At 41.1% G+C, this 15,291-nt stretch overlaps 1 protein-coding gene across 2 annotated transcripts in view; it reads right to left on the bottom strand.

Moving 5' to 3' along the window:
• The window catches only part of MLLT1 (MLLT1 super elongation complex subunit), a 32,371-nt gene that overhangs the window by 7,265 nt on the left and 9,815 nt on the right, over nucleotides 1-15,291 (bottom strand). For both annotated transcript variants that reach the window (XM_056336407.1, XM_056336406.1), the window contains exons 4-8: nucleotides 10,047-10,190; nucleotides 8,287-8,412; nucleotides 5,939-6,484; nucleotides 2,152-2,239; nucleotides 1,230-1,341 (exon numbers count right to left, since the gene is read on the bottom strand). In XM_056336407.1, the coding sequence (XP_056192382.1) occupies nucleotides 1,230-1,341; nucleotides 2,152-2,239; nucleotides 5,939-6,484; nucleotides 8,287-8,412; nucleotides 10,047-10,190 (1,016 nt within the window). The remainder of the gene's footprint in view (nucleotides 1-1,229; nucleotides 1,342-2,151; nucleotides 2,240-5,938; nucleotides 6,485-8,286; nucleotides 8,413-10,046; nucleotides 10,191-15,291) is intronic.

Below are 15,291 nucleotides of genomic sequence, written 5' to 3' on the forward strand. Positions count from 1 at the left end.
CTCTTCTTTATTACAGACTACTGAACTGTCTGGGAGAAACGGTCAATCTGCAACTTCCAAGAATCCCTTTTTTTCCCAGGCTGTATTGCCTCTGCCATCTTCCATTCTCTGGGCAGGCAGAGCAGTGAGTTTTAGTTTGCACATTACAGCTGGCAGTTCAACTCTTTCATACACAAGTCCCCTTAGAACAACTGAGTGAGGACTACCAAATTTTCACAAATGGCAACTGTTCATTTTGGTGATTCATTCCAAGGTCACCGAGTACCCGCATGAGAGGCTTACTAACACTTCCACTGAGAACACAGGCAACAGAGAGAGAGAGAAAAAAAAAAGGGGGGGCATTTAGTGTTTCTGCTGCGATCTTTGAGATTTCTTATTTATACTCATTCTTCTCGTGGCCTTACAGATGTATTATAGCAGGTGTCCTACTTTTGATGGGCTTGGAAAACCGTTTTATTAACTTTCTCCTAAAGGTCTAAAAAATATCCTTCGAAGTCTCTCTAATCCTGTTTAGCTGATAATGACAGAGCGCAACAGATTTTTTTTGTTGTGTTTGGTGAACACAAGCATAATTTCAAATTTGCAGCTGTTATCTGGGCCAGGCATTGCATTTCAAATATTCAGCCTGAGACTCCAGGTCTTGGCTACAACAGCGTTTCCTGAGGGGAGAAGGATGAAATTCAACTATTTCCAGTGACTAAAGCAGGAAACAGCTGGTAAGCAAATCTCATAGGAGTCAAGTAACCAACTGTCAGCACGCACTATCAGCAAAGACTAAGACTTCTCAGTTTTGTACCAGTCACATGCAGGAAGAAGCACCACACATGCTGACAGCCTCCATAACACTTCTCTAATCTCTGCAGATCAAAGGTGTCACACGCCATTCAGCTCAGCAGAGATCTGAAGATGACAATTAGGTGACTATTTTAAGGGGCTCAGTCACTAACACCTGCAAGCTCAACACATACCACTTCCCAGTGGCTTCCTCTCTTTGAGCTCCAGTGATCTCTCCTCATCCAATTCTGTTCTCATCCTGCTGTTTTCATCAACTGTGTCCTCGCCCCGTGTGAAGTACTCCACACATCTGCCCTTTCTCTCCTCCTCTCACACTTCCCTCTCATGCATAGCCCCATCACTTTGATTTCTCCCTCCAAATGGAGGGCACTCAAAAATACCAAACATGGAAGGCAAAAAGACAACAAACATTTTTCCTCCTGATTTTTTACCACCTGGAATCCCGGCTGACTGGGTTTGCTTTGACTGCTGCCTCTTCTCCAGAGGAGCTGTCATCATCATCTGACTCCTCTGACTGCAGATCTTCCACCATCGAGCGCAGCGGGCCTGGGATCAGAGGGAGAAAGCAATTCAACACCAGGACACATGCGGCAGAACTCCATCCGAGCTATCTGATCTAAACTGGACTAGTTATTATTAAGATACATGACAATTTTCCAATAAGATGTCACTGCTATTTTCTTCTTGCACAAAGATCTTGCTAAAAGACAATTTTATTCCAGTCTCAAAGCTAAAGCAGAGTTGATAAAACTTTACAACTGCTATAAAGCCACCCTAGCCTTCCCCCAAACCCTCCCGCTCTCCTCTGAAACGAAAACAAAGGGACACATTTTTCCTGCATTTGGGGACTATTTTATATGCCACTCAAGGGACAGTACTTGTAGCAACAGAGCATTTGCTAAGGTTAGAACGTTTACTATTGCCACAGTATATCTCTTTGGATTATCAGTGGAGGAATGTGAAAAGCTATGGTATGCACTGGCAAAGTGATGAATGTCACACAATTTTTAATAAAACATATGAGATTGGAGGAGAAATATTCTGGTGACGCTATAGATCAAGCAGCAGCAAACACATTTATAAACAGAGGCAGAAGCCAAAGTCAACAGGGAAAGAACCAAATCCAGAGAGACATCCTACGCATAAATTGACTGCCAAAAGAAGAAAAATAGTTGTTCCTGATTACGCTATGACATTATTGCCTTTTCTTGCTGAAGTGTCACAGCTTCAACACATGGTTGCATACAAGAAACATATTAGCCTTATATATGGTGCTGGGGAAACAGATTTAATTCTCATGAGCCTTTTAAGGTTACGCAAGGAAGATTCTAACAAATTTTATTTCTTGCAACACACCTTGACTGTGGTTCTGAGATGGCTCGAAATCAGAGTCAGAGCTGGAGTCGGAGCTGGAGCTGGAGTTGGAAGGGCTGGACTGGACAGACTTAACCCCCCATAAAAGGGAAAAAAAAAGAAAAAGAATCTTAACCTTTCTAATACAGAAAACCAGTGCAGAGCACAAAGCACAGTGAGACAGAAGCATTTGAGCACTCTACAACATCATACATCACTGAATGCAGTTCTTGGAATTACAGACAATATACAAAATGCAAGGTGAATAGAAACAACATTTATGAAAACTTTGGCACGCTGTAACTCAGCACTCCTGGGCAGCAGCATCAACAGCTTCCACCAACACCCTTCATGCCACTAGTTTCAAATAGCCTCAAGTGATGAAATATAGCATCTGAAAAATGTCTAAGAAAAAAATCCCTTACTTTCCAATGTGAAAGATGACTGGCGTATCACCTAGACACTTTTTAAGACTGCTTTGAAAATTGTATTTATTGCAACCCACCAACATTCCTGCTGAACACCCCATACTGATCATTAAAGACGGAAAGGATGCCTACCCTCACTAGCTCACTCAACTCCAAAATTAGTTCCAATTTATTAGTATACCCTCAAAACAGTTGTTTCTACACCAGTTTGAGTGATCCTCTGTACTGTTTCCACTTTATTGTGAAAGCATAACGGAAACCAGATAAACTCTAGCGAAACCAGCTCTGCTGACTGTCAGTATTCAGCAGAAATGCCAGAAGCATACTATGCAGTAAAGAGTGACTAAAAAGATATGATGAGCTACTGCTAGTAACAGCATCCAGCAGCAATATTTTACTGCTACATATGTTTTTAACATAAAACCAAATATTGTACAACAATCATAGGCTGTAGCTTAAAGGACCACGAGGTGGCAGTGAAGGCTAAAGCAACTATTTCATCCCCAATAGCAGCAGCAACTATTACAACCATCCTAAAGATATTTTTTTTTGTAATTAGCAGGACCTAGTTTGTACTGTAATATTATTTTGCCTTTCTGAAAGTAATTCCCTGGAAATGCAGCATTTCAACTTCATTGCACCATTTCTGAGACTCCACCTATTACTTCCACTACCAAATCCTGGTGCTAGAAAAAACATACCTTCCCACTGAACAATAACTTTTATTACAAAACGTCATTATTATAAAAACATCATACACAGGTAGAAAGAGGCACAGCAGCAGCTTTGGGCATTAATAAGTGAAAGCGGTGAAAGTGGTGGCAGGACTTTCATCCCACTACCACCCTCCCCTATAATTTATCACCGAGTATTGTTAAGAATCTCATTTATTCAACTATTTTCTCTGCCTTTTTACAATGTCAAAAAGGGAGATTACAACCCTTGTCAATTATTCAGCAGCAAAGAAGAATAATTTAACAATCCCGATATCTGCTATATTGGCACACCGCAGCAGCCCTATTTGTTTAGAAAAATTACAACATGAAAGTAAAGAGCAGTATTTTCAAGATAAGGGAGCACTGTTCTTGTGCCTCACCCACGGATTCAACCCTAACATCCTTCATTCTGAAAATCCAACAGGTGTTCCCTTAAAATGACCGAATGGACTGAAGTCAGGAGCTGTACAGACCCCATCTCTCCTTCTGCCATTAACCCTATCAGCTATTCCAGCCGCTGAGGAGGCCTCCAGCTGGACATGCTCTGCATGCTCAGGCTGCAGTTGCTGTCACCATGATATGACAAAAGCACATGCCGACAATGGAAAAAAGCAATCCTGTCCTCACATCTCAGCCTCTCCCTTTTGTCAGCACTAGCATTTAGGCAGCCAAGCATGAGGCCAGTTCAGGGAACTGGACTTGACGGGGGAAGGAAAAAGAAAAAATAAAAGAAAAAAAATAAAAGAAAAAAAAGAAAGGACAACTAACTTTCAGCAGAGACTGAAATGGAAGGAGAAACTCCTCCAGCCTCCTGCAAGTCACATGAGCTCTCATGCCAGCAGCACAAATGAGAGCAAGACTGTTCCTTTCAACAGCAGCCTGCAAAGATGTCAACTCAAAGCAATCGTGGAGTTGCAGCCTCAGAGCATGTTGCACAATATGTTGGCTGCAGCAGCAAAGCTGATTTAAGAGTTTCCGGGCCCTAGTCCACCTCCAGCTGCTCATTCGCTTTAGTGATGTGGCTTACCACACAGATCCACAAACAGCTGTACCAGTACAAACGATGGAGTAGCAAACTGCAGCGTTGGGACCAAAAAGAACCCCCCAGGGCGGAAAAGGAACTCAAAGAGCCTGCTCTGCCGATGCCAATGCATTATGCAGTTATACCCTTAAGCTTCAAGTTCCACGGAAACCTAAGCTGATCTGACTGGCAGCTGCCATGGTTCCCCCTCCACCACACTCTTGAGTATTCCTACCCTCCTTCTGGGCTAGCACTCAAATACCTCTGTCAAGCATCCAACAGACACAAGAGCTGGTGCAAGAGAGGACACAGAAGCATACAAAGCTTGGTGGGGGCAGGACAGGACTGCAGCAGACGCTGTGGACCCACAACCACAGTTTGTGGTTTCACGGAACAGTCTAAACAGCACTATCAGCTTACAGATGCATGGTGAGTCCCAAGGGGATGGATGACACCTAAGAAATAATGAAGTACAAGACACTCAGGACTTAACAGAGATCAACAGAGTACAGAAGCTCGCAGTGAGGGCCATGTATCTGGTACAGAAATGACGGGCTTGCTACGCTCTGATGTGCTTCAGGTATAAGGCCAAAGTGGAGAGGAGCTGCCTCTTTTTAATGTACAAGCTATACATTTAATCAATCTGGAAAAAAAATATCTTTTCAGAGTAACTTGAATTATCACTTCCCCAATAAACTCTTCTGCTGGGAATCCTTTGCAAAAAAATCCTTTCTGAAATAAACACATCACTACTTACTTTATCATGGTGCTGATTAAATCATAATATGAATTGTCCCTAGAAGACTTATTCTAGTCAAACAAATCTTTCTAAAAGTGGTCAGTAGGAAGCTGTTCAGAAATTCCTGTGACATTATCTGGCTTCTTTATAGCAAATACAAAATATACAGGCGAAAAGTAGAGAGAGTATGGACTTAAGTTGTCTTTCCCCTCCCACGTTTCTTTTTGCCTTCTTTAGGAAAATGATTTTTAGAAGACAGAGGATGAGTAATGTTCATAGTTGTAAAAAGAGAAAAATATTTAGACAGCTTTTAAAAATAGTAGTACAATAACAATTTCTTTTATGTTTTACAACACAACTTATTTAGGTTTAGTGGCATGTGGTTGTATTTTGAGCTGTAGCCAATAGCACATTTCTCACAAGCCACGTCAGGAATAGGGGGTTTTATTTACATTTTAATACCTTTTTTTTTTTCCAGAAACAAAACTGAAATTATTTTCTCCTTTTCGGAATTAAGCTCACGTTCAAAAACATTATGTTATCATAGGCAGACAGAAAGTGTATCTATGCCTACTATACCCTAGCTCTATAAATGTCACTGCAAGGGATGAATGAGAGACCATAACCTTAAACTCTGGCTTTTAGAAAACTGCCTGCAGATAAACCTTAATAGAACTGCGTATCTAAACGGGAGGTAAACCAGGTAGCAGTAACGATTAATACTGATAGGATTTTCAAAGAAGAGTTATTTGAGATACAACCCAGCCTAAGCATTTGCCAATCTGGTTCCCTATCTTGACTGAGGGAAGATTTTTGAACACCTTTTTCATGCAGGGATTTAAAAAGCATGCTTAAAATTTCTGGTAAAGGACAAATCCCTACTCACCTCTGACTTGAAAGAAGTTTCATCCTCTGAATTCGATTCCTCCATTTCCACAGGCTTTTTGATCTCCTTGGCCTCACTTTCTGATTTTACCTTTTCCACTTTGGCATTCTTCATCTCCTTGGTTTGTTTCTTCTCTGGATATGAGGAAGACGAGGTTCTGGGAGATGTCCCAAGGATATTCTTTACCCCTTTGGAGCTACTCTTTTTTTGTTTTTTGGCACTAGGCTTTGGTGACTCCACATTGGAGGGCCTCTTGCTGGAAGACTTTAACTCCGGCTGCGGCCCACCCTTTGGAGAAGTGTTCTCCAGTTTGGTCTCCTTCACGGCCAGTTTTGGTTCCTTGAAAGCAGCTTTTGGAGGTGCCTTCTCCTCCTTAGGCAGTTTGTTCTCAGTTGGTTTTCTGGAGGAGTCCTTCAAAGGCTTGTTCTGTTCTCTTTCAAGGTCTTTGGAGGAGTTTTTGCTCTCAGAGTCTTTTCTTGGCCTTTCTCTGTGCTCCTTGGTTACTTTGTGTGGCTTGGATGCCTTGCTGCTTTCCTTGTTTGCATCCTAAAATTCAGCAGCAGAAACACGCAAGGTAGGTACAAAACTGAAGCTCCATGAAGAATTATAAAACACATTCTCATAAATCACTGAAGCATTTGTCTCATGTAGACATCCACCCACAGATGCATAACGTACTTATCTACCTCTGAGGTAAACATCTAGAATTCCCTAAAGCTGATGGACAGAAATTGACAGTAGGCACTTAAACATCTACATTATGACAGGACAAAACATGTTTCACAAACGCCTCTTCCTTTCCATGGTCTATAAACAGAAGTCTATAAACATCTATAATATCTTTTAGGTTGGAAAAGACCTTAAAGATCATCAAGTCCAACCGTTAACCCAGGACTGCCAAGTCCATCACTACAGATGTTTAGTTCAGATTTAATCTGCAGGATTAATATCTGAAGCCAGATAAGGGGAAACTCAGTCTAGCAGTGTTAACACAAAGTTATACCTCACGCCACATTTGAGGGGGGGGGGAGAAAGAAAGAGGTTTCTTTAAGGTTATATCACATCCATGTCAAATGCAAGCTATGTTTGCAGCCTAGGCCCCAACTCACCACATCAACCCCACTGCAGCCTGGCAAAAATACCAGAAGTCCCCACAACCACAAGAGAGCCAAAGTCTCTGATATCAGCAGGCATTTTATCACCTTTATTAAGAGCTTTAAGACACCAATCGTTAGGACCCTGCCCACCCCAGCAGTCAGGGGTGCACGAAGGCAAAGGAGTACTTCCTTTGCAATTTCTAAGTGAATTTAAAACACTTACAGAAGTGGGTCTTGTAGGGAGACACTGACACACGAACTGGACACCCTGAGATGCAAACACACGTGCACATGAAGGAAGAGAAGCAGGACACCACTGTCTCTTTAGCTACTGGCAATTTTCACCAGAGCTTGTGTCAGAGCCCTTTGTTTCTCTTCTGTGTTTTCTAATGCTTAATTCCTGACCAAAATTAAATCAGCCACTAACGGGAAAGCAGTCTTTATTCCATTTCATAACATCAACATCAGAAAGCATGACTGAAGTGCCCAAAGTGTTTAGAGCCCTGAAGAAAATGAATATCAAAATTGAATTATACTATAAAATTAAATGCTCTTAATATTTGTGACTGTTCAGGCTGATAAAGTGTATGTAATCTGCTTCAAAACACATTGCTTGTGGATTGTTTCTCCTATGTAGAATTATACAAAAATAGCTTCCTCACATAAGTGAAAGAAGAAAACCTAAGGTGCTCCTGAAGTCTCAGGAACTAGATACTGCTGGATGCAAACGTCAAATCTTGAAATCACTTGTTTGATGAAGTGCAGCATGTTTTATGTTCTTTACACCACTACCCCAAGCAGTCCTAACAACAGAGGAAGCACTGACTCCATCTCTAAGCAGCAAGGCTGAGTAGGCAAGGACTCAGGAGTACAGCTTTACATGACTGGCACGGAAAGATGCACATAATTCATCCTCAGCATCAAGTATACAAGTCAGAGTAATCGGAGAGGACTTCATTCAACTTTATCTGCTATAGCATAGCAAATCAGGAGAAAGATACGGTTCACCAAAAATTCTGTCTTGGACATTTAATTTTCTTTTCAATATTTCCCTGGAGAGAAGTCTAGCAAATCATAAAAAGGCCTCCTAAATTATGGTAAGTTCCAGACCATTAGCTAGTGAACTACAGAGTACAAGCAAGAAGGTTTCAGAATCAGAAGTAGCTGGAAAGAGCTGCTAAACAAGTTCTTAATAGCAAGTCCTGAAAGGCTTCTTCACCTCAGGATGACACAAAAACATGAGTCACTGACCTTTGACCCATGGGATGGTTTGGTCTTTTTGGGATCAGAGAAGGCAGAAAGCGGTATTGTGGGTAACATCGGATAATCAGGACTTGGCCTTGAAACAGTTTCTGCTCCTTCTGGCATTACCATTACCTAGTAATAAAGAAGAGAAAAATTATGTATGAGTAAAGTTGCATGGACTATTAACACATGATTATGTTAAGTCACTCGCTCAATTAAGCCACTATTATTCATCTTTTGAATGTTTTTTCCCCTGCTTAAAGGCCATAAAAAAATATTGTCTAGGTAATGCTCAGTTTCAAGGCAACTCCTCAAACACAGAACATTAAAACCACACAAAAAAAAAAGGCAACATGCAGTATCAAGTATCTTTCCCAAAGGGAACGCCAATATTCTGAGCACAAGCAGGCAATAAAGCACTGGACAAGAACTGTGTGTTCTGCTGCTAATGCTCTTATCCTGCAAAAGGGTAGCAATATAGATCTGGAAGGAATGAACAAGACTTCATCAACTTAGTAGAAGCTGAATTCCCTCATTCAGGGAAAAAAAAAAAAAAAAAAAAGAGAGAACAAAAAGAACAAACTAGGCCCTGAGTCTCTCCCCTGACAAGATCTTAACACCAAGCACTGAGCTCCATGAAACACATTCCCTCTTACTTCCCCTGTGTTCTGTCAGAATAATCCTGACAAAAATTTTCACTGGACAGATGGCATCAAAAGTGATTCACAGATGAAACACCTTCATACGTAAGGAATGCAATAATGTAGTGTGAAACTCCTAGAAAGCAAGTGATGTTCCAGCCATCCTATGGCTGAAATAAGCACCTTCCTCTGTGCCCAATACAGAAAAACACCAGCACACTAAGGAAGTTCCAGACAGATCAGCTTGGAATACTTGCCACTCCTGAGATCTACTATCAACAAACTTCCCCACAACATTTTTACTTTTTCAGGCTAGAAAGATGTTTTTTCAGAAGTAAATTTAGTCAGCAATTAAGATCAACTTAAATAAAATCCTTGAAGAGAACACTACCATATTTGGGGGTGTCACAGAATACAGTCAAGACATCCTCTGTGTAGTTAAAAATTTCATGTACTTTGTGGCTTGTACCCATTTACCTTGTAGTTATTTGAAGATCATTTCTTTAGTCTATCACTGCATATTACTTTCCCAGAAGTAAGAGTCCATCCGCTGTGGCAACCCGTATCTTCAAGAGTACTTTTTTTTTCCTCCCACACCCATTTTCACTGTATATTCCAACACTTTTTCTTACTTTTTTGTTATCTAAGCCACAAGGAGTTGACCTTGGGTTCAGAGGACATTTATTGACTAGGAAGCACTAAGTATTAAGCTTTCCTGTGGCAAAAATGAGTAAGGAATAGATTAGAAGCCTCTCCCTTTTCTTAAGCTTTTCTACACTGATACAGCTCACAACACTAGGAAGGTCACAGATAACTGTAACTGCCTGATGGACAGTGTGCCACATCCACAGATCTCCATTTCCAGAGGGGTTTTACTGCTCTGATATTAATGGTCACATTTAAATTGAAAAATGAAGTGCCACCAATCACACTAGCAATGGTTTAGTTCTGCTTCAAGTGCTTCAGTCGTATAACCAGGAGTAAAAATTGGCTGGGTCATCCTTTAGATGAACACAGAAAATTGTAGCCTGCTGGGCTGCAGCTAAAAAGAAACCTCAGAGCAAAACGAGATCACTACACATTTCAGCAGAACCTCTTCAGATCTCCAATCCCTTTGGCACTTACCCCTCCAGCCTTAATGAGTTTGCGTCTGAATTCCTTGGTGGGGTTGTTGAAAGTCAGTTTCTCACAACGAAGGTGGTTCACAGGTGGATTCCCCTCCAAATTTAAGAACAGGTCGTATGTGAAACAAACCTTTTTTGGCTCCTCCTAAAAACAAGACAGACTTTGGGAAAACGGAAGAAATCTGGCAAGCACCCTATGTCAGAGGAATCAAACAGTCATGTCTGAAAATCCCAAATAAACCACTCAGTGTTGCATTCACAGTTTTTCATCATGAGATCAGAGAGCCAGAAATTAAACTGTTGGTGCCTGAAGTTAACGTACTGTTCATCAGAAACTCAGGCATGGCTTTTCACTGCAAAAGCAACACACAGACAAGGATACTGATTGACAATTGCCTGTTTAAAGCTGTTCAAGTCTTCCTAGGAAAGCAGATTCACAAGCTTTATCCACTATCCTGTTTTCACCGAAATTCAGATCTTATCTCCTCTGGGAAGCAACTGAACTATAAGCATCAATATTAAGAAAAGCATAATCCTTTACCCAGAGAAAGAACAACTTCTGAACTCACAGGATCTCTGTGGGTACTGAGAAAAGATTAAATGCAATGGTAAAAGGATGACTTGTTTTGTAAAATCCTTTTCAATATGCATATTGCAGAGGCTGAATAGGAAGATATCCTAGGCTTTTGAACTTTCCAAGGGCACTTTCACCGAAGAAATCCCGAGTTTGTATGCATATTGGGGATCATCTGCGCCTCACTGGTTTTGTTCCACCTGCTGCAGAAGCACAGGAAACACTCTGCATTTGCAGTACAGAATGGAAGAAACCTCTTTTTTTTTCTCCCAAAATCGCAAATATTGCATACTGCTTGTGTATAACAAATATCAATAGCACATTTCCTGGCATTATCTCACACTCTGCATTTCAAGATGAAAACTCAAAAATGTGGCAAAAGAGACTCTCCTGAAAACCACACAGATCCTTACAGTACATTCAGTATTTACATGAATGCATCCCACATGCCTCATTCAATGCGCAACATCAAGCAGCTGCACAGCAGTCTTCTCCACAATTCATATCCAGCAGCTTGATTTCCTGGTGTAGTTGCATTGTTGTATGGGAACAGACGCCGCAGGCTTCTAGGCCAAGCCATTAGATTTGCTGAAAATAGGTTGAAGCGTCAAATGGCTTCAGACCACACTGATTCCTGCTGTTCGCTTGGTGGATACTAACATCGCTAAAGAAGCCATTTCTTGTACAAACTATAGCTCTAATAATAAAAAGTGTGGTAACCACACCTGGTTTACATCAAAATCAGTGCCCTAAGCTCAGCCGGGAGCCAAGGTTTTGGGTTCTAACTCCCCAAACAGGGAAAGGCAGAAATCTAAGCAGACACGTACAATAGAAGAGTCTCACATTAACAAGGAAGAACATGCTACCAACAGGAGGGTCTTCAGACCCTCTTTTGGAAAAGTCCTGAAGAATCCACACAGCCTTGAAAGGGTTCAACGTCTACTGAAACTGATGAATGGGAAGAAAAAGAAAAATACTTGCAAAATACACTGCCTTGTCATTTTCCTCTTTTCTATGACCATTCTCATTAACTGAATCATTAGCGAGCTCTGCATGTGCATGCTTACACTGGAGTTCAAACAGCAGCTGTAGAGGGTCCCTCAATGTCTAATAAACTTAAATGAAGGATGAATAGAAATCCAAATGTGGCCTAAGAACAGTTTCAAAAATGCTCTTTCTAGTTTACAACACAGAGTAAATTGATCTTGGGGTGTATTAGCAAAAGCAGACTTTACTCATAGTGTTACACCATCACATTATCAGACCTCTGCTTTGGCATTTGCCTATTTGCTTTCAGAGCAGAAGGGCAGCAGATTCCTGTTCCTTTTATCTTACATATCCCATTTTTTATATGGATTCAAAAGCAGAGAACCTCCCAAATATTTATCATAACTACTGAAGAGCTTCCACTTTCTGTAAAATTAAGACAGTTTTTCAACGTGATTTTTTTGCCAACTCAGAGATCACGACTGCCCTGGGAACCCAGCCCTAGCCAAGTACCCTGATCATTAAAATATCCTTTGTATTGCCTCAGGCCATCAGAAGCCCCCCACCCAAGTGAATAGTTAAGATTACAGCACTCCTAAAAGAATGAGTACAAAAGTCTCAAAGCAAAAAGCTGCAAATAAACATTCTTTCCTTTACTGCCTTCACTGACCAGCTAATGATTACAGCTCAAGACACTCCAAAGCTTAATCCATCCGGTCCTCCCTAAAAGGTTCTTCCCTCCAAACAACCACCAAGGGGGGTGGAGGGGTGGGAAAGAAGCCAGGGGGGTGGGAAAGAGGAAAACCAAGGAAAATATCTCAGTTGACCTGAACCTACACATCCTCTCACTTTAAATGGAAAGCTACACTGAATTCACAGTGCCACACTTCAAAGCTTTTCTAAACAACACGGGATCCACACATCCTGCGCTTGGAGTTGTGATAAAGCACAGGTACTTTTTCACCCACGAACTCGGGGCCAGGGAGTCTGATCGCATACTGCAACACCACTTTACGTACTCCTGCTAGAGCAGCAACTATACTCACAAGCCAGGGTTTATTCTTAGATGATTCCACTTTGTGATATTCAACCCTTGACGTCAGCAAGTACAACTGAAGAGGGGACTTTCTGTGGATATTTTGTTGCTCTCTGAGACCACAAGCTTTTCTAAAGGGCCTTACACCCAGGAAAGGCTTTAGAAAGGATGGATCATACCCATTTCTAACCGGTAGATATTGCGGCTATTCAGATTAAAATGCAATTTTTAATTGGTCGATTTTGACATGAAATGGTTAACCTGGTATGGGATCTCTCAGCACGCCACCTTAGAACCTGAATTTGTATCTGCCCCTTAAACCTCAGGATGCCAGAGAAGTAAACTGGAAGCGCATACAACAAAGCTAGGGATGAGCTTTTATTTGCAGCTGCTGTAAATTCCCCTCCCTCCAGTGAATCCCCCTACTCCGCCTCCTATCTCTAAAGCCGAGGACATTACACTTCATTTCTACTGTTTTCCAGCTTCCTGTCTGCACTGACTACCACTGCACTGTTACAAACACTGGAGTGGCTTTATTTTTCTCCTGAGTTCTGAAGCAATGGGTTAAAGTTCTTTTGGCACTTTTTGTAAGATGAGGAATTTTTCAAAGTCTTTTGTTAAAATTTCCTTGTCCTGTTTTTAAGGCAGGGTGTGCCCTTTGCCACTTAACACGAATCAAAAGAATTTCACTGGTAGCGTGCGCATAAAGCTCATACATCACTTTTAGAAAGCCATAAAATAAAATTATCTACAAAAATCTAGCACACCAAGGAAGCAGACTCATGGTTATTCAATAACTATAACATCTAACACTACTTCCCTTTTGCCATAGATCCAGCCTGACAGAGTCATTTATCCACAACTGGTCCATAATGTCTGTATAAATGAAACCCCCTTTCCAGGCTTGTACAACCCGTTTGACTAGTCTTCCACCCGGCTTCCACACAGGACATTTATAAGTGAATAGCCCAATATTACTTTTTTTTTTTTTGAAGTAGCCTTACGTTACACTCTGCTAACAAGTCCATGAAGCACCCCTTATCTTTTTTGAGATTCCACAGCGTTAAGTAAAAACAGAGAACAGCATTTTGGGACTTTCCTCCATCTGAAACCTATTACTTAGTTTGGAAAGTTAGGAAAATATACTCATTGCTCAAAGACAAGCATTTAATAACCTACCAGCTCTTACACACGGTATGATGCTGTCGTGGCCAGTAAAGCTGCTATGTTTGACAACGCTTCCTTGCCAGGCACTGCAATCTATTCAGCATATGGAGATGCCTATTGATATGCCACACTGAATGGCTACTGAAACACACACAGCCTAGGTGTTTTGGCCAGGAAAGCACTCTGCTCAGATAGATGAATGGGTAAACGGGTAATATGTATTAATTTATGACAGAAAAAGGTAAGAAAAGATTCACCACAGCAGCAGCAGCGCAAGAGAAAGTGCAGCAGGTTTGGTAAGTAAAGTGACACAGAGCAGATCTAAAAAATGTGAGCAACAAATGCTTCCGCTTAAAGGCCAGACAAAACGACAAGTTTTACTCCTTCCACAACTTTCTGCAACACTGAATAAATGCTAACAGGTTAAATTACTCCCCTTTTTCTCAAACATGTGCAGACCCTGCCCCAAAACCACAGCAACTTGTAAAGTAAATTCAAATGCCTCATGCAAACACGGGCTCTTCAGCAGCCTTCCTGAGGCATATTTCACAAGCCAATACCTCCCTGATGGCACAGTCCTGACACACAGTTCTAATTGATCTCCAGTTTCACCTATCCTGCCATATGTGCAACCCACATACAATGTCTCCACCGAGCCCCTACTTTGATACACAAATAGTTTTTCCCTTCTCCAATATTTTTCTTTGTATTTTATATATCTCACACCTACAAATATTGCAGAAAGGGTAAAATAAACATGTCTTTATTTTGAACCTAACTGGAAAAATCAAACCGATCTTTCTGCTTTCTTTGCTTATCTCCCTTTTCACTAACAGAAAAAGCCCAAGTTACATGTATCCATTATGTAAATACTGGAAGCCTTTTATCTCTAGCACTGAAATTGGGAGGCAGTATCTGTAAAGAGACTTTAATACAACATCTTATCCATGTTACATTAATGTCATCTGCCTTATATCAGAATAGCATGAAAGTATACTGGACCTTTTGTTGGGGGGGTGCGCGTGTGATCTAGTTTGATTAGGATGTAAAAAATGTAACAGGGGATGAATACCAAAGTCATACCTGTATTACAGCCTCCAGATTACAACATACACCACTATGAGAGACGTATTTGGAGACAACAATGAGGCCATGAAAAAACCCTCGAGACTGTAGAAATCAAGAGGGGAGAGGGAAGGGGAAGAGCAGTAGAAAAACAGCAATGCATTTATTGTACCCAGTTTGTATTGATTCAAGCACCAGAAGCCACTAACAGCAGCCCTCATTACAGGAACACAAAGGATTTAAAAATAAAAATAGCCTACTAACATTCTCAGTCCAACAATGCCAAATGATTCACTATCATTAGTCAACTCTGCTTTCAAAAGCTTTATCATTGAACCTGCTGAGACCCTGCCATTTGTTTTTCAGGTTCAGTTGCAGAGGCAAAGGCTCTAGCAGACCACCAATATCTAAAGAGAC

Source organism: Falco biarmicus, chromosome 4, assembly GCF_023638135.1.
Source record: "Falco biarmicus isolate bFalBia1 chromosome 4, bFalBia1.pri, whole genome shotgun sequence".
Taxonomy (NCBI): Eukaryota; Metazoa; Chordata; class Aves; order Falconiformes; family Falconidae; genus Falco; species Falco biarmicus.